The 23934-nt window shown below is 32.6% G+C and overlaps 1 protein-coding gene across 1 annotated transcript; it reads right to left on the bottom strand.

Annotated features, from left to right (window-relative positions):
• Positions 1 to 174: 174 nt before the first annotated feature.
• Positions 175 to 22673, bottom strand: LOC110801153 (F-box protein At2g26160-like). Its single transcript, XM_056834420.1, has 3 exons — positions 22581 to 22673; positions 21576 to 22537; positions 175 to 370 (listed from the first exon to the last, which is right to left on the bottom strand). The coding sequence occupies exons 1-3, from the start codon at positions 22671 to 22673 to the stop codon at positions 175 to 177; spliced, it is 1251 nt and encodes a 416-aa protein (XP_056690398.1).
• Between the last annotated feature and the right edge of the window lie 1261 nt (positions 22674 to 23934).

Genomic DNA, 23934 nt, shown 5'->3' with positions numbered 1-23934 from the left:
CTAAATTGCAAACCAATGAGAATTAAGCTAATAAAGTGTGCCCGATTAATAATTGACTTATTATTTAACTCCCTATAATTAAACAAAACGCCCCATTTTATCATGAAGTTTCCTATCTTACCCTTACTAATCCCACCCCTCATCTACCTTCCCTGATAGTCTATCTCTCCACCTTCACTGCTTTTCCTCTCTTGATCCTCTCACTGTTCCAGTACCACCATGACATCCTTGACGGGGACATTCACGCTCCCCTTCACCCTCACTGCAAACAACATAAGCAAACACCCTGGCCACCGATGTTAGCCACCGCTGCCCATGCTGCTTCATCGCTTCCCATCGAAGCCGCAATTCTCCCATCGCCTCACCTCCTCTTCAAGGTTTTATTTTTGTTTTGTATTTCAGCAACATTTTTGTTTTGTATTTTGTCTCCTCTTCAAGTATTCAATTATAGATCCACATGAAATGTGATACTTCCAAGGGGTTATTTCGTGGGTGCATACTTGTGTTGGACATCGAGGAATCAAATCCTCGGACTAGCGCTGGACGGGAATGTCGTCAAAATTGTGAAGGGCTGAACTAGCTCTAATTAAGTCCACCCCATGGTATAAACTAGCACAATATGGGTGTCACCCATGGTGTACACTCATTTGGATGACACCCATTTGGATCTAGTCTATCCCGTAGGCTAAAATGGATTTAACTTAGTCTGTCCGTTGGTGTACTCTCATTTAGATGCAGTTTCGCCCTATTTTCTGGGGAAAATGTATGAATTTTCACAAATCGAATATACTTTGTGCGCACTTGCTATTATACGATTATAATATTCAACCATTTGGGTCACCCGACAAGGTGTTGTGGTGGTTCTCCTTAGTAGAAATGTGGGTGTGGTAGGTGAGGCAGATCGCAACAATGGAGTTGATGGCCAACCACTTTTTCAGCTTGTTAGAGTCAGACTAATAGTGGTACTCCAGTAACGTTGGTGGTGGACTGGTGGGTATGCTTTGGAAGAGTGGGAGTTATGTTAAAGAAGAGGGGAAATGTAAGAAAAAAGAGTAAGAAACTATGGCAAATTAGTAAGGATAAGATAGGAAAAATGGGATAAAGTAGGGCGTTATTTAACAATGCCCATTAATAATGATAATTAAAGGAAATTAAATCAATATTTTTTAAGGAGAATATCTAATTCCAAATCATTTTCTTTTTTAAAATTACATGTTAATTAATATATAGTTGGTATAATTAATTATTCATTCAATTCCACTTTTCATCACCCAAGATCCTCAATTTTGTCTTTCAAAATCTCGCACTCTCATAGCATATCAATCACCAATAAAATAAAATAAAAAAAACTAACTTAAACCAGACAATTAATGTCAAATTCATCACTAATGGAACAATATTTCCGACGTTCATTATAGATAATCAAAGGAATCTCCCCATTCCCTAGAATCTTCAACACCCGTTTCATCTTTCTTCTCAAAAGCAATCGAAAATTCGTTGCTGATAAAAAAAACCAACAAAATCAAAAGCTCCCCCCAAACTCACCTACTTGCATTAAATTTATGGTTTCGATGTTTATTGGGTTGATAGAAATTCTTGATGAATTTCGTTGTTCTTCGGTCGAAAATTTGATCCATTTTATTTTTTATTTTTTCGATTTCACCAAAATGAATTGGTGAATTATCTTCATCTACCAACTTCAATCGGATATAACCAACAAAGTGCTGATTATTCGGATGAACTTACGATCGCACAATTTCTATGTTTATTGAGTTCGTGTTCTTGGATAGAAAGTTAGTGAAAATTAATCTGGTTTTGGTGATGTTGTTAGGTACTCGACATGTGTCTACATTTTCTTATTTTTTTCGGCATATATGCTTTATATTTTAACATTATTACCAAGTTCTTCGTAAAATAGTCATGGATAACGGGGTGCTAATGGAGAAAATGCAAGAGTTGAGACTTTATTTTACTGTTTTAATTTTTTATGATTGTATTTTATGCATCTAATTGATTTTATTGTTTATAATGTTGCTCATTTGGATAATAACTTAATAATGGATTGGGCTATGGTTAACTCACCATAATTTGTGTTTGAGGTCCAAAAGGGTGGGAAAAAAGGTATATATATGTCCTATAAGGTGAAAAATGTGAAAGGTTGGACCCCCAAACATTAGTTTATACCTCTTTTTGTATGTGTATACATAATATATGGTTGGTGTGGTTAACAGTGGGTTAGCCTTGAGTTAACTTGCCGTAAAATGAGTTTGAGGTCGTAAAGGGTGAAAAAAAAAGATATAGGTTATAAAGAGTGAAAAATTTGAAAGCTGAGTCCCCATTGTTTAGCTTAACTCTAAAATATCCTGACAAAGAATACTTACTACATAGTACTCCGTATAAGCTAAAATTGATAAGGAGTACAATACTTCAAGAAACCATAAGCTAGAAGTTAGGCATAAACCACAATGCAGTGCAACAAATATAATTTATATCATCACCTTCATACACAGCTTCCAACTCCATGTTTGTTATGTAGAAAAGTTTAACATCATGACCCCCCTTAATGTCGAACACATCCCAAATTGCCACTCATTATCGGTGAAGTGAATATAATTGCTCTTGCAATTACTAACGTTTGATCTACTAACAAACGATATTGAAGTAAAACTCATGAACATGCTTATAATTTTTGGTGCCTAACTTGATTTTGTATACCTCGAAATCCGTTGTTCGATAAGAAAAATCCGAACACAAGGGGTTATCCCCATTTTCATTATCATTACACTGTTTGAATCGACAGACCATTATAAAATCACCAAATGTCACCAACAAGTAAACTTTTTCTAGCGTTCTACCATCATAAAAATTTAAGGGTTGAGGTAGATATTTCATTATCGTCGGTTGCTCTGGATCTGAATGATCAAGTGCATTGATGTGGCAATATCCAGTTCCTCGGTCCCGATACAAGAATATCATTTGTGAACCCCCCAACGCACAACATCCTTCACACATGCTCCTTTAGTTATCTCCTTACTTATAACTGAAGTCCATACTAGATCACTCGGCTTTGTATAAGTTATGCTTCCATTAGGTTGGCCTGGAATTGTTCTAACAATATAATCATCTTCTCCATCATCAACTTGAATAATAACTACCTTTTCCAAGAAAGCACCTCTTAACTCATCAAAATCCATATTGTATTTATCAATACAACGATGACTGGACATGGTTGATAAATGAGGTAGGCGAATACGAGTTATGGTTAGTGGGTTAAACATATGCAAGTATTGGTTAGTGGGTTAAAATTTGTCAGACCTTTTATAAGGTCGACTTTGTGAGAAAATACATTTTTGTAAGCATAGTGACAAATTGGGACCTTCATGAACCTTTTTTTTTGTTAACTGAGACCTTTGGTCAAAAAAAGGACATTGACCATAATTCCCAACGTTCACTTCATCACGTGACCGACCTGTGGCCTTAGAAAATTTTAAATTTAATTAACTTCTCCCTTTTCCCCCCATTGCACCCTCTCCCCTATCTATTACTATATACTAAAATTGACACCAGGAATGACACGTGTCAATTCCTGGTGCGATTTTTTCCCGCCAAAAACCACTTTCCAAAAAAATTAATTGTATATGTTTTATTTTCTATCTTTTTTTATAAACTATTTATGTATGGAAACAAAATTTAGTTTATAAACTATGGAAATAATAGAGACGACGTAATAATAATTATTCTAAATTGGTATTATTTTAGTCAAATCACTATATTAATAATGAAAAATATATCACTCAATAGTTTTGTCAACTTACCATACTAGCATTTTAAATATAGCTAAAAAAACATTTTAAATATGCACATTAGATGAATAAATTTAAATGAGTATGTTAACAATGTTATAACTATGCAGTAGTTTGAGAGATAATCCGTTAAATAATTTGTGAAAAACATGATCAAAATCCGTGCGTGCACGGGATCTAATCTAGTTACTTTAAAAAAAAATGTCAGATTGATATTCGTACTATATATATAAAGGGATAGCATTTTTTTATTATTATTATAATTTTGATGTCCTATTTATCATAGTAATGTAAAATTAATTCATTCATCGTGAATATATGATCATGTAAGCATGCATGTTTTTATGTGGCGAAACTTATATATAGTGTATAATTCGTACTACCTCCGTTTCACAATACTTGCATCATTTCTTTTTTCACGTATTCAAACACGCTTCTTTAAACATTAATATCTCTAATTGCGTCTAAGTAAAAATCATAAAAACTTGATATTTGAAATCCTCGCATTGATACGAATTTAACAAAATCTCACTTGACTATTTTTATTCTTACATAATGTGAAAGAATGATTGTCAAACTTAGTTGATGAATAGTGCCCAAATGAGAAACGATACATCTATTGCGGAACGGAGGAAGTATTTTCTAATACATTTTTTTGGTTGTTTGTTGTTGTTGTTGCTGCAGTGACTCATTCAACAGATTTACGCACGAACCTAATTACAGAGTATGATATTTTGTAATAGTTTCATATTGAGGTACTAATGAAATCATTAACCAATAACTTCTTTTCCTCTAATTCTCTCTCTCTCTCTCTATATATATATATATATATATATATATATATATATATATATATATATATATAATACAACTAATATTATTTCAGATTTATTAAAATAAAAATAGTTAAATATCCGATAAAAGATAATAAGAGATTAATAGATAAATAAACACTTAGTAAATTTAATAGGATTCAACCATTGGTAAAAAGATAATAAGAGATAAATTTTTCTAGGAGTACAAATACATAAATAATAGATTAATAGATAAATAAGAACTTAGTAAATTTACTAGGAGTCAACTACTGGTAAAAAGATAATAAGATATAAATTTTGCTAGGAGTCCAAATAGATAAATAATTACTTAGTAAAGATAATCTATTATTTTATACTAAAACAGACAACATAAATGACACATGTCACTTTCTGATGCAAAATTCCCCCCCGAATTTTTTTTCCTAAAACAATCTTTACTTTATTTGTACTCCGTGTTTTTAATATTCTGTCATTTTTTTATTACGGAGTAACTGTTTATGTATAGAAAAAAGAATATTCTGCATATGTTTATGGAAATAATAGATGTCACATAATAATTTTCCATTTTAGTCAAATCAATAGATTTATAATGAAAAATATATTTACTTAACATTTTGGTCAAATTAAATTAGCATATTAGTATATCGAATATTTTGGTCTAATTAGCATTATATGCATATAACATATGCAATATGTAGTAGGACTAAAATTGCAAGATGGTTAAATGAGTGTTTAGGATTTATTAATTATGCGGTAACTCATGGGAGAGAAATATTTCAGTCAAATATATTATAAAAAAAACTGGTTAAATACCCGTGCGTGCACGGGATCTAATCTAGTAAGATATAAATTTTACTTGAAGTCAACTACCATGCTCTATATAATGCAACTAAATTACCACAAACTAAAAGAACAATCTCATTAACGAAGGGCTATTATGAAGGACTCAAATCCCCTCAAATGAAATATTGATCGTGCATCGCATGGACTTAGTTCTAACATTTTACCCCATATTGGAGAACAAACCGTTACTTGACTCTACGATCGATACATATAACATTGTTACATCGGAGTTTAATATGATGTGTATGCTCGAGAAGATCACGAGTCTAACTCGCTACTGAACTATTCACGTTTTATTCAAAAATAAATAAATTATAAGTATATTCTGGTATTCACTTAATCTTGTTTGACCATATGCATTCTTGACTCTCAGTCAAGTGTAAAATAATTTCTCTTTCATCCTTCTCCTCTTTCCACCTCACTTTTCACTAACTTGACATATCACCTACTCTAACCCCTCTTTTTTCACCCACAATCTTGACATAAGGTCATAATTTTCTCTCACCTACTTTTTATATACTCCCATCTCTAATTATCTCTCTATTAATAATTTTATCAACTACTAAAACTTTAATTATATTACAATTTATTTTTACAATATACTCATATTATTTTATTATTATTTGATATTGTCGCTAACTTTTTTAAAACAATACTATTTCTATTAGTTATAATAAATCAATATTAATAGCATTCATCAAAGAAAAAAATTAAAAGTTGCATAGTTACATCAACCTAAACAGAAAAACAAAAAAGAAGCCATGGAAATAAAGTATAATTACTGCAATACATTGCTGATGGGCTGGTAAAGAAGGAAAAGGGAGAATAAAAAAAATAACAACAATTACCCTTTGCCCCACATATCTCTTGCACCAAGTTTTGACATTGGGTCACATATGTGACCCATGGCAAGTGCAGCAACCATTTGACAGTAATATTCAGTCAACATTGAAAGGCTTGACATGGGTTAAACTTCACTTGACATTAGTGCAATGTCAAGGTTGATGATGCTCTTAGGCGTAGCTTCTTTCCAGCAGTCAAGGCTCTTGATTTTGCAGGATTTTTACGTACTTAAGCATAACAAGTGATTATGTGGTATGAAGTTTTCTTATTTCCACTTATTTCAAGAAATATAAGTTTAGATAAGTATAATTAAGTTTGGTTAATTAGTTCAAGAATAAATAGGGGTTATCGAGTATAATTTATGATTTTTTGGTATTTACTACCTTAAAAATACATGTGAGATATTTTACTCCCTACGTTTCTTTATACTTAGTATATATCTTATACTTTTTGTTACGTTATTTGAGATATTTATTATAACGTGAAATGTACCACAATTTCAATGTACAATAAATTTCAATCACAATCTATATGAATAAAGATTTGTGCATCGCACAAGATTTAAAATCTAGTTTTATTTAAATTTATTACCTAGATTTTTGTTTGGAATCACTACCACTTCAAAATTTTCTCATTTTAAAATTAAGATATCTCTTTCATTTCTTAATTGTTTAAAATGATTCAAAACACATTCTCATTTATGTGTAAAGATTCCATAGAGATTCTGCTTTTAAAGTTTTGTAAAAGGTAAAATGAATTAAAAATATTTGTGAATTATCAAAAAAATTGTTTTGAAATGTCGTTCGCAATGAAATCTTTATAGAAAAAAGAAAATAATAAACTTTGAATCACTTTAAACGATTAAGAAATGAAGGAGATATCTTAATTTTATAATGAGAAAACTGTAAAATGATAGTAAATCTAAACAAAAACATACTTTAATTAGTAAATTAAAATAAAATTTTCATAAGATAGTAAATACAAAAGTGGTGTATTTTTAAGGTAGTAAATATCAAAATTTCCTACAATTTATAACTTAATTAAAATAAGATTTGATAAGTTCTAATAACTTTAGATAAGTTCGAGTTAGTTTAGATACGATAAGTTCATAAAAAAAATCTAGTAAATAGAACGCACCATAAATCATAAGTATACTTAGTAATAACTAATAAAAGTGTAGGGTGATGATAAGGGTCGCAAGTTGCGACAACATTTAGTACAGCTAGTTGTCGCAATTTAATTGGTACATTATATAGGCGCCACGTAGGGCATGCGTCATCAGAATATTTTTACTATCAATGCAATATTTTTATTATGAAAATACGTAAATAAGGTAGTCGATATGAAAAAGGAAACAAATTAGAATATTAAGATTTTCCTACCTTTTTTTGTAACATGTATAATAAGTTATTTAAGTTAAATATTTTAGTTTCCAATTTAAAACATGACACATAAGCATGTCATGTCGTTATTGTGACACGGTTTAAAGCTCGCATGTTACGACCTTTATCATTTTCGAAGAGTGTAATTGCCTAAAAATGGGTACTCCTTATCATAAATTTCAATTTCAAATAAAACTGAAAAAAGTTTACCTCGATAAAGTTTTTTTTTTTTTTTTACATAAAAACTCGATGAAGTTAGAGACTCGACTCACACTATCACATTAGAATGAGATAATTAAGTTAAGTGACTGTGTGCTGTCAACTTTTTTGATGAGATAATTAAGTTATATTTACACTAATATAAACCCGGTCCATGCTAACTTAGCGTGGACCAGGGCAACGGAGTAATTTTTATGGGTAACATATGTAACTGTCACGTGACAGTTATTTTGTAATTTTAAATAGTAACTATATGCGTATTACAGTAACTATGTGTTTTAAAGAGTTACTATGTGTTTTGAAGAGTTTTAATGCGATTTGTGTCTAGCCCACTTTATATACGTTTTAAACTTTTTTATTTTTCAAAATTTCAGATCTACATTCTGTTCATTCTCTTTCATTTTCTCTCTCTTTATTTTCTCTCTATGCTTTTCAAAATTTAGCCCAAATTTCTAGGTTTTGTTCGATTTTTTTTCGTAATTATCTTATAATTCTTATGATTGGATCTATTTGATGAGGAAAAATTGGAGGAAGTAGTAGATCAAGAAGGAGATTCATCATTGCCGAAATCGAATCGAAGAATTTGCGCTCGCCTACAAATCTTCACAAGAATTTTTAGAGATCACATCTCGGTTTGTAGTTTTTTAAAGAATTTTAAGTCTATTTTTATTTAAAATTGAAAATATTTGTTGTTTTGAAGAAATTAATGTTTGTGTTTTACCGAAGTATCGTTTTCACTTCGCGAATTCGATCAGTGACTTCACGATTTTAAATAGTAACTATATGAGTAATACAGTAACTATATGGTTTAAAGAGGTACTATGTAATTTTAATGGTTAGTATATGTGTACAATAGTTACTATATCATTTTAATGGTTACTATATGTGTACAACAGTTACTATATGTGTACAATAGTTATTATTTTGTTGAGTGATTCGAAATGTTTGTTGTTTTGTTGAAATTAGGGTTAGTGTTTCACTTAGTTAGTATATAAATGATATAGTCACCTTTAATTTATGTTGCGAATTAGTGTTTTTAATAGTCACTGGAATGTTCGTTGTGTTTATGTTAGTAGTAGTTTTTAGAGTAACTATACTTTTTTTTTAAAGTTACTATAACTTTAAAACAGTAACTATGTGTTTAAAATAGTCACTATATTTTTTAGAAAGTTATTATAAGTTTAAAACAGTAACTATGTGTTTAAGATAGTTATTATGTTATGAACAGTTTATAGTGACTTTCTGATAAATAATAGTTACTATACGATTACATTATGTACTATGTTATTTAGAGTATGTATTTGTCCGCTTCTTAGATAGTGACTATATGATTATAATGGTTACTATATTTGTACAATAGTTACTATATTATAATAATAGTCACTATATGTTAAGCTAGTTGTTGTGTGATTATAATGGTTACTATATGTGTACAATAGTTACTATATTATTATATTAGTTACTATATGTTTGAAATAGGTACTATGTTTATTTTATCATGATGTGTTACCATATGTTTATTTTCTTCAATAGTTACTATATTATTTATATAGTTACTATATGTTTGAAATAGATATTATGTTTATTTTATCATGACTTGTTACCATATGTTTATTTTCTTTAATAGTTATTGTACGTTTTATATAGTTACTATATTTTTGAAATAGGTATTATGTTAGTTTATTATGTTATGTGCATGTTTTTATGTTATTCTATATTTTTAATGATATAGTTACTGTATTATGGATAGAGTTACTATATTATTATCACATCAACTATGTCTGCAACTCTGTGACTAAATGACCATCAATAATATTTATAGGTATTATATCTTGTATTATAGTAACTATATGTTTGGTATAGTTTTTTATGTATATTATAATGTTCTTTTCATGTTCTTTGTTGTCTTCCATGTTATTAGTAATAAGAGTTACTATGTTATGATCACAACAACTATATGATCATAACAATAACTATATCTACAACCTTGCTCGTATATGACTATCATTAATATTAAGAGTTACTATATCATGTATAATAGTAACTATATATTTTTAATAGTTATTATCTTATCATTATGTTCATTTTATGATCTTTCTTTGTACTCCATGTTATTATTAATAAAAGTGACTATATTATTTTGACAGTAACTATATGACTATAACAATAACAATAACTATATATGCAATTCTGCAAGTATTTTACCATCGTTAATTGTAAGAGTTACTATATGATGCATAATAGAAACTACACGTTTTACATAGTTACTATGTTATTTTTTCATATTTAAATGTTAAATTATTAACTTAGTTTAAATATTATTGATTCAGAAATACAAGAGATGATGCACCCAGAATTGAAATCGTGCAAAGAATAAATTCTACAAGGAAAACAAAAGCAGGAGAAGAAGAAAATCCTGACAACAATGGAAACCAAGAACGTGGTAGAGGAAGGACATGATGTGTTGGTGGAAAAAAGAGACGTGGTCCACGTGAACGTGTCGATTAGTATTTTTTAGTTCAAAAAACATTTGAGTTTAACATGGTTTATTTATAGATGCAAAGAATTAGAATGTCGTAGCTAAAACAACTAACCAAGTAGTTAATGTTTTCTTTATTATTGTTCAAGAATTATAATTACTGTTACTTTTGATATAGTTACTCTTTTATATTTCAGTAATTATGTGATATATAATAAAAAAAAAATACTATATGACCTCTAAACCATCTATATCATATTGTTTATTTTTATAATATAGTAATTGTTTTACAGCTAAAGTTATTTTTCTATATAATATAGTTAATCTTTGGATAGAATAATTGCTCTCATCGAAATTACTATATTATTATTATTATTATTATTATTATTATTATTATTATTATTATTATTATTTATTTCATAGTTACTATTCTGAAAATATAGTTACTTTACTAAACCTATAGTTTCTATAATTTACTCTTTTTGTCTGCAAAAATGAATATATAGTAGTAATTGTTTTACAGTTAAAATTACTTTTCTATATGATATAGTTACTCTTTGGATAAAATAGTTACTCTTATCATTATCATTATTATGTTCATAGTTATTATTCTGGAGATATAGTTACTTTACAGAACCTACAATTTCTATAATTTACTCACTGTTAAAATTACCTAATTACCCTGGTCCATGGTAATCTTATGGTGGACCGGGTCCATGCAAGTGGAATTGATTAAGTTAAGTGACTGTTTGCTGTCAGCTTTTTTTGTGAGATAATTTTCAAAAAAAAAAAAGTTGACAGCAATTTTTTTTTTTGTCTTTTTCTTATTTTGTCTTTTGTTATGATATGTATTTGTAAACACATATTTGATAAGTCAATATACTTTATCCTTTTATACGGAGTACCAATTCAGATGCGTGGGGTGGTTGGGTGAGAATTGAAGAGAAGCATCAGAGATTCAAAGTAGAGCAGTTCTAGAAAGGGGAGAAGGAGGGCGGAGAGGCCAATATCTGATATGTATTTCAAGATACGTATCACCCCACTAAACGACAAAATAGAGATAAGACAAAAATGAAAGCAGGTGCCATTTTTCTAAAAAAAGATGCCATTTTGGAAAAACCAATGCCATTTTCCCAAAACGGATGTCATTTTCATAAAAAAAAATTGACTTTGTCCTTTAATGTTTATCTTATCCCTATTTTGTCGTTTAATGGGTGATATGTATTTGTGAAATACATATCAGATATTGATTTATACTTCCTCGGATAGAAGAGGAAGGGCAGAAAACAAGAAGCGGGAATTAAATGAAAACATGGAGGATAACTCTAAATTGGATGATTAAGTGTAAATATGGGCCCTACCAATGTTTTCCTAATAGAAAATGTTAACGGGTATTGATTTCTAAATTTTATGTTTTTTAAGGTGTTTAAATATAATTTAAATTAAGTAAGGTGTTAAATTACAAAACAAGTTTTTTTTAGGTGATAAAAGACACAAAATCTTTTTTAAAATGATCAAGGAAGTTTTCCTATTCGAATTTGACATTCAGAACTTCAAATATAGCCTTTAGAACTTCAAATATAGCCTTTAGAGCAACTCCAATGGTGAGCTACAAGTTAGTGTAGCTTAGTTTGCCACATCAAATTTCTAACTACAATTGATTTAAGCTATAAAGTTTCACATTGGTTGGCTACAATACTTTGTAGCTCCCTATAACATTTAATTTAAAAAATTGTACCATGGAAGGAGCTAAACATTCATAAATCTCTATTTTTTGTCCGATTATATTAAATCAAATGCAACAACAAATCAAAACCTTAAATAATATAGACTTACGAATATTTAGCTTGTACCATGGTACAGGCTTATGAATTTTTAGCTCCTTCCATGGTACAAGCTTAAACTGCATAAGTCAATATCATGGTCGAAGCTAAAAACTCATAAGTCTGTACTATGGTACACACTAGTGGAAAAAACCCCTGTTGTAGCCCCCTTGTTGAGGGGGGCATACATAAGCGCGCCTCAATAGCTACTTAGTCAACGCGGGTCAAATATTTTACTAACAGGTTGAGGCGGGCTTTTGTGGTGTTCGCTTCTACAGAAGCTGTTGAAGGGGGCTTTCTTAGCCCGCCTCAATAGAAAGAAGCTGTTGAAGGGGGCTTTTAATTGCCCGCCTCAATAGGGTCTTTCTGTTGAAGGGGGCCTTCATTTGCCCGCCTCAATAGGCACACATTAAATTTAAATCAAAACCACCGCCAAACAGATAAGCTAGCTGCGACATCTCTTCCAAACTGGTCGTCGTACTTCACATCTCTAGCTTCCAACGCAAACTCATACTGTGACATTTTTGAAGCTGTTGAGAAGATCATCAAGAAAAGCGCCGGAAACTCAATCAAATTTCCGATCAACTCAAGCAATTTTCTTAAGTAAGCTTCAATTTCTTCTTAAATCTGTTTAACTTGTTTTCATTTTTTACAATTTTTGTTTGGATTTACTGTCAAATTTGCGAATCGATGACTAAATTTCTGTAGAAGTTTAGTGGAAATAGAATAGTTTCTTCATATTTGTTTGTAGAAATCTTGACAATTTTTTGATGCTGTTGTTTGAAATCTGCAATTGCGAAAAATTGGGGATTAGGGTTTTTCGGCAATATTTTTGTTCTGTCTATGTTCTTAGTTAGTATACGGTTCTTAGTAGTTGGCTTGGCTACTGGTTCTATCGTGTCTTGGTTTTGGGTCATCTAATTGCTTATCATATTATTACCTGATACATACTGTTTGACCTGCTGGTATGTCACTATGCCTCAACTTAAATTTCATTATTTGGAGATCACCATCAACCCGTGTGTAGTTGGAAAGGGAAGGGGCAGATCTCTAACTTATTTCATGTCTGATCTCATCATAATAGGTGAGTCAGGGATGTATTGTTCAAATTGTAAATCCTTGTAAGATACGTTTCTTTCATTCCTAAAAGTGTAATTTTCAGATATTTCTCACAAAGTTCTTCAACATTTTATGAAAATCTTTCCCTTTTTATCTGCGTGCCTGTGTGGTTAGTATATGATTCAGTGAATTTAGAATCTCTACCTATTTCTTGTTATGAGTTGATTTAAGTGGCCAAAATGGCTATGAAGTATTGAAGTGGCCTGCTCCATAAGAGATAATGGTAAGTCAAAGAAGGCACGGTCTCTCTCCACTGCTTTGGTGATGCCGAGAAGGTGATCCTGACAGTGTCACCTTAGGTGCGTGTTTTGCTTAATTGCTTTATATGTTCTAGAGAAAGCAAGAGCCATCCTAAAAGTTTCAGAACTAAGCTGAGATTTCTGTGATGGTGCTGACTTGTCTGTTGGTGCTGAGATGAAGGCCATTATACTCCAGTCTTAATGCTCTCGGTTCTTGAAACTGTCTAACTTCAACATCCAGAGACTGCAGGTAATTTTATTATATTTTGGTTAATTGTTGCTTTGCCTGCTGTTTAAAGAGTTAAACAGTGTCTTGGTTTTGGATTGTCTGATCTGATAGCAATTTGTTCTTGTTTCCATTCTGGATAATTTGATGACATGTCTCAGATAAAAAAACTTCATTGACCTTCATTATAATCTGATTATTAAGATCGAAGTATGGAACGAGCTTGAATCTCCCTTCCTCCTCCCCATTCTTAGCGGAATACATCTTTATTCTAGTTGGAGTTAGAACCTTTGCTATGTTGCGCCTAACATGAGAGGAAAGGCCTCCAATAATTAGTTGACTGTATTGTGCTGCGTGCCTTTCCTCTCACTGACTGTATTGTGCTTACAACTTTCATTTATTTTTTGCATTAGCGCTACCTTTCCCTCCTTGTAACATGAGAGGAAAGGCCTCCCATAATTTGTTGAGGAATTCATAAACTATGCTTAGTTGAGGAATTCATCCCATCTACAACATGGTTTTGACTTTCTTATAATAAATCCCTCCAATAATTTTGTCTCCTCAAAAAAGTGTAAGGTATTTATCTACCTCACTTCAGTCTTACGTTTGTCATTCTGTAATTCTTTTTAATCTAGATTATATAAAAAATGGAAACATTAACCTAAACTAAGCATTAATTACAGCTATTCACACATGATTTTGTCATGCATTCCTAAAATTACTTTCAATTTAGGAAATGCATTAAATGCTTATTTACAACTTAAAAGCTGCATATATCATTACCCTTTAAAAAACCCATTTCCTATTTCCAAATCTAAAAGTGGATCATTTTGTTTCCCTCTCTCATCATTCTTGATGCTGCAAGTCTCCCTTAGCTTGCTATGAAAAAACTGGTTGAGATATATGAACATATTTCTTTTAAATAAGAATTAGACATTACCAATGTGCCTGTTCTTGCAAATACAAACCGAGATTATATTTTCCAAGAATTCTAACTATAAGTAAGATAGTTGCATTAATTCCACTTCTCTAATAATTTCTCTAATTAGGTTTTATGTCATCAAACACAGCCCTGCCTCTTTGTTTGACATTTCCGCTCCCAACTTTGAACTAAAAAACCTAAGGACTCATTTGATTCTTATTACATGTCTAATATGCATAGTTTTAACTTTCTAAAACTCATTCGAATCTATTTATGCACATTTAAGGCTCATTAGGTCGTTATAGGTCATGTTTAGAGCTAAAATGACATTTCCGCTCCCAACTTTGAACTAAAGAACCTAAGGACTCATTTTATTCTTATTACATGACTAATATGCATAGTTAAAACTTTCTAAAACTCATTCGAATCTATTTATGCACATTTAAGGCTCATTAGGTCGTTATAGGTCATGTTTAGAGCTACAATGACATTTCCGCTCCCAACTTTGAACTAAAGAACCTAAGGACTCATTTGATTCTTATTACATGTCTAATATGCATAGTTAAAACTTTCTAAAACTCATTCGAATCTATTTATGCACATTTAAGGCTCATTAGGTCGTTATAGGTCATGTTTAGAGCTAAAATGACATTTCCGCTCCCAACTTTGAACTAAAGAACCTAAGGACTCATTTGATTCTTATTACATGACTAATATGCATAGTTTTAACTTTCTAAAACTCATTCGAATCTATTTATGCACATTTAAGGCTCATTAGGTCGTTATAGGTCATGTTTAGAGCTAAAATGACATTTCCGCTCCCAACTTTGAACTAAAGAACCTAAGGACTCATTTGATTCTTATTACATGACTAATATACATAGTTTTAACTTTCTAAAACTCATTCGAATCTATTTATGCACATTTAAGGCTCATTAGGTCGTTATAGGTCATGTTTAGAGCTAAAATGACATTTCCGCTCCCAACTTTGAACTAAAGAACCTAAGGACTCATTTGATTCTTATTACATGATTAATATGCATAGTTAAAACTTTCTAAAACTCATTCGAATCTATTTATGCACATTTAAGGCTCATTAGGTCGTTATAGGTCATGTTTAGAGCTAAAATGACATTTCCGCTCCCAACTTTGAACTAAAAAACCTAAGGACTCATTTGATTCTTATTACATGTCTAATATGCATAGTTAAAACTTTCTAAAACTCATTCGAATCTATTTATGCACATTTAAGGCTCATTAGGTCGTTATAGGTCATGTTTAGAGCTAAAATGACATTTCCGCTCCCAACTTTGAACTAAAAAACCTAAGGACTCATTTGATTCTTATTACATGACTAATATACATAGTTTTAACTTTCTAAAACTCATTCGAATCTATTTATGCACATTTAAGGCTCATTAGGTCGTTATAGGTCATGTTTAGAGCTAAAATGACATTTCCGCTCCCAACTTTGAACTAAAGAACCTAAGGACTCATTTGATTCTTATTACATGTCTAATATGCATAGTTAAAACTTTCTAAAACTCATTCGAATCTATTTATGCACATTTAAGGCTCATTAGGTCGTTATAGGTCATGTTTAGAGCTAAAATGACATTTCCGCTCCCAACTTTGAACTAAAGAACCTAAGGACTCATTTGATTCTTATTACATGACTAATATACATAGTTTTAACTTTCTAAAACTCATTCGAATCTATTTATGCACATTTAAGGCTCATTAGGTCGTTATAGGTCATGTTTAGAGCTAAAATGACATTTCCGCTCCCAACTTTGAACTAAAGAACCTAAGGACTCATTTGATTCTTATTACATGATTAATATGCATAGTTAAAACTTTCTAAAACTCATTCGAATCTATTTATGCACATTTAAGGCTCATTAGGTTGTTATAGGTCATGTTTAGAGCTAAAATGACATTTCCGCTCCCAACTTTGAACTAAAAAACCTAAGGACTCATTTGATTCTTATTACATGTCTAATATGCATAGTTAAAACTTTCTAAAACTCATTCGAATCTATTTATGCACATTTAAGGCTCATTAGGTCGTTATAGGTCATGTTTAGAGCTAAAATGACATTTCCGCTCCCAACTTTGAACTAAAAAACCTAAGGACTCATTTGATTCTTATTACATGTCTAATATGCATAGTTAAAACTTTCTAAAACTCATTCGAATCTATTTATGCACATTTAAGGCTCATTAGGTCGTTATAGGTCATGTTTAGAGCTAAAATGACATTTCCGCTCCCAACTTTGAACTAAAGAACCTAAGGACTCATTTGATTCTTATTACATGACTAATATACATAGCTTTAACTTTCTAAAACTCATTCTAATCTACGTATGCTTATTTAAGGCTCATTGGGTCGTTATAGGTCAACAACGTACTTAATTATCTCTATAGTCTGCAACTATATCTTTTAATTTTATGCTTCAATGGAATGTAAAGACAATATCGTGAGTGTAAACTTTGGTACTCATATATATTTTCCTTCCATGCAACTTGCAGGCTAGGGATCGAGTCGATTGGAAGAAAGTCAACACGACCTTACTTAAGGTTTGTAATGCATGATCTAAAGGGACCTAAGTGGCTGGATTAGAGACATTTGTTAGATTAGCTCTCTAGCCTTTTGTCTTTAGTTGTTAATATAAGTTGTAATTTGTTAGACTAGCTAGGTGTTTAAAAATTGTAAACATACGTACTATATATACGCTTTGCTCTGTTGGGTTAATATAAATGAAGTTAATGTACGCCTCAACAGATCACTGAGCTGTTGAAGCTACGTCTGTCGCAGCGGGCCTTGTTCGCCTCAATAAACCCAAAATGCCCCCCTCAACAGGTATTTTTTCCACTAGTGACAAGATTAAAATTCATAAGCCTGAACCATGGTACAAGCTAAAAATGCATAAGTTTCTAAAAAATATTCCGCACAAAAAAACCTCTTGTGAAGACTCGGTCATTATGCCGCCGACGACGTGATGGTGGCGGTGGTGGTCCGAGGTGGTGGCCGGCGGTGGTGGACCTGGTGGTTAGATTTGGGGTGGGAATGTAAGAGGGTAAATGAGGGGGGTAAATAAAGGAGGGTATATGGGTAAATGAATGGGGAAATTTTGAGTATTATGGGGCAGTAAATAGTAAGTCCCTTGATTTATTTGATCCAAAATAAATTATTAATATCTAACAAGATTTTGAGCTACAAAATAGTTACAAGATTTTGATAGTTGCTTATGTCATTGATGTACCAACGGTTGGATACTTGCTCAAGTATTTTTATTTTTTGTGAGGAAGTCATTTTTTTAATCATACGAATTGCTCACATCAGGTATATACTCCCTCCGTCCCTTAATACTTGACCTGTTTTCCTTATCGGGTCGTCCCTTAATACTTGACCTGTTTCTAAAAATGGAAATACTTAACAATATTATATTATTTCTCACTCCCCCCTTATTAACCCACCTACCCCCTACTCCATACAAAAAATAATAATAAATTCAAGCCATACTCTATCCCTTTACACATTTTCCACTAACTACATTAAAATAATACCCCACTATCTATTAAACTAATAAGTCAATTCAAGTCCCTTAAACTCTGTGCCGGTCAAACCGAGTCGAGTATTAAGGGACGGAGGGAGTATACAGATTCTCCCCACAATTCAGTCCAGTTTATTGAATGATATCCATCTTCTCAATGATAGACTTGTGCAATGAAGCAGGTAGCCGACCAAACCTTGAAATTTCAGGGTCAGACCCAACCCTTTATATTAATGTGGCTGACTCGTAAAGGATCAACAAAATTTTAAAATTTAAAGATAAAAGGGTTGGGATGGGACTTAATAGGCGAGAGTCAACAACATTATATTTCATGGTCTTTCCCTTCTATCACCGAGTACAAACTTTTGTATAAGGCGGTCTTAAAGAAAAGACCGCATTGTTGGCAACCAAGATGCCAACTAAGTGCTGATATCAGCTGAATTTTTTTAAATAAATAAATATAAATATGCATTTTTCATTATTTTTCATTTCATTTCATTTTCAATCCTAATTTCTGCTCTCTCCCTCTCTCTCTCCTCCCTCAACCTCTCCGCCCCTCCCTCTCCCCAAAATCTTCGCTGTCGTCGGTCATCCTCGCCGCTTCTCTCCTTAAATCTCCGCCGCCATTCGTACGTCTTGTCGCAAGAAATGATCGAGGTTATCTTCAATCTCTCTCTCCATTCTTCTTCATCTACCTCCATTTTTACTTGACGGTTTTAGGTTTTTTATTTTTCAGGTTTTTATGGTTTAATTGTGTTTTGATATCTTGAATCTTAATTTTTTCTTCAATCGAGGTTTTCCGGCGGTAATTTGAAGGAGATCGAGTATGACGGCGGCGCATGTAAGGAAAGGGCGAGCAGGTCGAAGGTGCGAGAAACGTGTGAGGAAGTTCTCGGCCTTGTCGCCGCCGCCGCTCTATTCTAGTAACAAATCGAAGGCGGTTATTCAGTCTATGTTGGAGGCCAGATCTAGTTGTCGGGTTATGTGTTGAAATGAGGTAATGAATCGGCGGTGGTCATACCTCGCCGGTCGATGAAAAATCTTTGAATTTTGTATTTCTCGTGTTGTTCTCCTCTTTTAATTTAGGTGTTTTCGATTTTTGATTATCTGACAAGAGGAGGAGGCTTTGCCTCGTCACAGCGGCCACCGATGCATTATACATGGTACTGCTGGTGGTTACTCGAATAGAGCGAAGGGAAGCTGCGAGGCGAACAAAGGAAGCTTCTTAGTCTCGCTAGGGTTTTGTAGCTGGAGGGAAGGACTATTTTTCGTGGTCGTTGATGATGTCGTTGGTGTTTTAATTTCAGTTTAGTTTTAGTTAAGAATTGTAATGTTTTAGTTATGAATAATCTGGGTTTAGTTAAAAAATAAAATGTTTTACTTATACGTAGTATTGGTTTGCATTTAAGTAATTTTTAGTTTAGTTATATTTTTCTTATATTTAGATAAGAATAATTATGTTTTAGTTTTAGTTATAATTGTGAAATAATGGCCTTCTTAGTGGAGTTGTACGTTGGACTGATTTTCTAGGTTTTAGTTCTGAATTTTTAAGTTTTAGTTATGATTTTCTTGGTTTTAGTTAAGGTTTTTTGAGTTTTAGTTACGTATTTTTTAGTTTCAATTCAGGGCTTTAGTTACGATTTTCCGAGTTTCAGTTATGATTTCACGAGTTTAAGTTACGATTTTCTTGGTTTTAGTTAAGATTTTTTGAGTTTTAGTTATGTATTTTTGAGTTTCAGATAACGAATTTCAGAGTTTTAGTTAAGATACAAAATTCGAAATTATTTTTTTTCGGGAAAATAAAAAATTTAAGCCTGAAATTCAATTAGTTAAGCTTGAAATCCAATTAGTTAAGCATTGAAAATAATTAGTTAAGCAATTGAATCAATTAGTTAAAAATGAAACTAATAAGTTAAGCTTCAGAACCAATTAGTTAAGCAATGCAATAAATTAGTTAAGTAATGTAACATATTAGTTAAACCATGCAATCAATTAGTGAAGTACTAAAACCAATTAGTGAATCACTGGAAGCAATTAGTTATGCACTACATTTAATTAAGTTAACCACGAAACTAATTAGTTAAGTTTGAGATTCAATTAGTTAAGCAACAAAATCAATTAGTTAAGCAATGAACCAATTAGTTAAGCAATGAAATCAATTAGTTAAGCATTGCAACTAATTAGTTAAAATTTTATGAGTTTTAGTTAATAATAAGTTTGTTTAAAATTAATAACTATTCGACTCATAAGTTTAACTATTTGTTTTTATACCTTAACTATTTTGTTATTCAATTAGTTATGATTTTATTACTTTTAATTATGTTTTACACTAGTTTAGTTAGTACCCAAAAAAAATTGAAAATTTTAATTTTGAAAAAAAAATCGAAAAAAAAAATTAAGCCTTAAATCCAATTAGTTAAGCCTGAAGTCCAATTAGTTAAGCCTGAAGTCCAATTAGTTAAGCCTGATAAAAAAAATCAAAAAAAAATTCGAAATTTTTTTTTTTTAAAAAAATTACATGCTGACGTCAGCATGACGTCAGCACATGCGCCAACATGGCTGCCAGCAAGATTGCCAACAAGGCGGTCTTTCATGTGAGGCGGTCTCACACAAAAGTTTCTCATCACCAAGGAGTACATCTCTTCCTCAATTGTATGTAGTTTTTCAATCTTATTTTTTTCTTCTATTAAAAAAATTATTTTATTTGCTTTTCGTTGTTGGCCATAATTTTATCCAGATTGTTTAGTTGTAATTTGCTATTTTAGGTTCGGGTTTTGTTCATTTGTTCTCGGAATTCCTTCATCAAGTTTTAAAATTTTTGCAGTTTCATGATTATCTGATTGCTAGAACTGATATTGTTAATCAGCTAACTTAGAAGAAGTTGGCATTTTTAATTTGGATACCAAATAAATAATTATTACTTCAAAATATATCGATTGGTGGTACCAAAATGTCGTGAGCTATAGAATTAATAAATGGGCCAAGTTGGGTCAGGTGATGATAAATGGGCCACAACCAGGTCCAGCCAGTTAAAGAGTTATCTTGACCTGACCCAACCCAAACCACTTGATTTCTAACCCACCCGACCCTGACCCGTCCCATTGCACATGTCAAAATAAAAATCAAAGTCAAAATCAATGCGATTTAGATTTTGAGAAGAATGTATGAGTTGCATCACACACAAAAAAACAATCCAACGCCATTGAGATTTTGAGAAGAATGTATGATTTGTAAATACCCCCCCCCCCCCCCCCCCCAAAAAAAGAATAGTATTTATGATTTTGGGAATAATACTTGAAAGAAACCTTAGTTCATAAAGGATCTCGAAATCCTGATTGGCAATATTAAAAATTCCAGGATCATGCCCCCCATAAAGAGTAGGTCCATCCCAAAATTGCCACTCATCGTCAGTGAAATAGATACAATTGTTTTTGCAATTATTGGTACATGATACATCAACTGCCATAGAAGAATTGTTGCCAACAAATAATGCGACATCACCCAAGTCATTGACTTCCTCCCAAATTTTGTTGCCAAAATTGAGCTTATATACCTTAAAATCTATTGTTCGATAACAAACATCTAGATCCCAACCTTCAACCGCATCCGGATCCTCATTTAGAACTTCCATTTTATGTCGTGCTACCATTATAAGATCGCCAAATGAGTCCAACAAGTATAATCTAAATAGTCCAACATTATCCAAAATACCTTGAGGCTGGGGTAGATATTCCATTACCGTCATGGTACTCATGTCACAACATCCTACCGCCCCTCTTTGATACAAGAAAAGTGTTTGTGAACCAAATTGAACAACATCAACCACACTTTTATATGTCTCAGAAGCTGGAATTGAAGACCATGTTTTGTCACCGGTCCTTGCATAAGCTACTGGGCTGCAATACTCACCAAGTATTGCTATGACGATATAATCATTATCTCCTCCATCTGCTTTAAAAACAATTGCTTTGTCCACAAAACAATCACGTATCATATGAATATCTATTTTGGCTTGGTCAGGCATGGTTGGTTGAGGGGGTAGACCAAGTCGAGCTGTGATAAGATGGTTAAATAGATACAACTCTAGGTTAAGATCAAGTGTAACAACCCAACCACATGATGAACCCCAACATCGAGCCCCAAAAGTTTGAGGTAGCTGCAATTGGTAACATTTTTGCTTATTTGGACAAAATAGTTTCCTAAAGAAATTAGGGTTTTCTTTCGTGTTCTCGGGTAGCATCAACCATGGCATTTTCACAGTACACTCCTTTTTTTACCATAGAATACACACAGAGCCATGACCGACAAACAGCAGAGAAGTATATAATGTCTTCAGCAGAATCTAGTTTCAACATCATTTCTCCGAGGATTTCATCGGGCAATGCACACCAATCAGCTGTCATGTCTTAACAACACGTATTATCTGCAATTTAAGTCACCAGTGTCAAGATAGAAAAAAAAAACAATAATACCCAATATGATCTTGTTAAGATCAGTTTCCTCTAAAGAAGGTTTTACAACAAGATCAGCAAAATATTAAGCAGATAATTCCCAAATTTAATTTAGTCAATGTCAGCCACTAAGTTAACTTATTTTTAGTGGTCTGCAACGTACGTTTCCTCTACCAATCCAATCTTTACCTTAAAGAAACGCAACATTACAGCACTGATATTTGGTCTAGCTGATAACAAGCAACGAGTCTTTATAATGAAACAGATCAAGGGCAGAATCATACAACATAATTGAACAACCAAAGCAGAGTCTGTTACACAACTATAAGACTATATTGATAACTGGTGGAGGACGTAGAGCAATGCTGACTGTACGGAGTAGAAGTAACCTAGCAGATCATCCATGTCACAGCAGACCATCGGACATCTGATAAGACAGATCAAGCAAAGCAACCGCAGGAAGTACCTATTGAAAGTACCACAAGTCCTCAAGAACCGCACAGACCCTCAGGTCTGCGGGGAAACGACCTGCTAGACGACAACATAGATACGTCGTTAAGTAAAAGGACAAACAACAAGTACATCACTAGCGTACACGCGGCACATCTGAATAGGCCAAAGTACTGAATAGTACGCCTATAAATACTGCCGTCCCCATTCATTTGCGGACACGTTCAATACAAGTACAATTCTTAACCCTCTCTACTTTCTCTCTCTAGAGCATTATCTCATTTGCTGACTTAGGCATCGGAGGGGGTTTCCTCGGTTAAACCCCCGAGGTTAGCTTACGTTCGTTCTGTCTGACAGGGCAACATCACCAGGCAGGGCTCCCCCAGTTCCATACTCGGAACAAGTGGCGCTAGAAGGAGGGGACTTCCCAGACCTTGCTTCTAAAAGACCTACCCTCTCACACAATGACTGAGTCAAGCGAACCGATAATCCAGCAGATAGAACCACCCACCTCAAAAAACAACCAGAGAACCACAAATGTACCCTTGTTCGGCATGCCTCAGAGTCTTGGTCCGCCAAGAGAGACACCACAACCCAGAGCTATGGCAACCCCTAGCCAGGGCCAGGGTATCCCAATTCCAACCAGTGCCTCACTAGCACGATTGGGGGCACAGTTCTCACCCGACCAGATGCGCACAGCAATAGAAGTCCTGACATTCCTTACTCAAACAACCCCACAAGCCCAGGTCATGAGAACAGCCCC

Source organism: Spinacia oleracea, chromosome 1, assembly GCF_020520425.1.
Source record: "Spinacia oleracea cultivar Varoflay chromosome 1, BTI_SOV_V1, whole genome shotgun sequence".
Classification (NCBI taxonomy): Eukaryota; Viridiplantae; Streptophyta; class Magnoliopsida; order Caryophyllales; family Amaranthaceae; genus Spinacia; species Spinacia oleracea.
This window is presented reverse-complemented; position numbering and strand designations above follow the sequence as displayed.

Coding starts and splice junctions, on each gene's coding strand:
- LOC110801153 (XM_056834420.1), bottom strand. CDS start 22,673: ATGACAGCTGATTGGTGTGCATTGCCCGATGAAATCCTCGGAGAAATG. Junction 22,538..22,580: donor ACATTATATACTTCTCTGCT/GTTTGTCGGTCA, acceptor TGGTAAAAAAAG/GAGTGTACTGTGAAAATGCC. Junction 371..21,575: donor GAGATCCTTTATGAACTAAG/GTTTCTTTCAAG, acceptor AAAACCTTGAAG/AGGAGGTGAGGCGATGGGAG.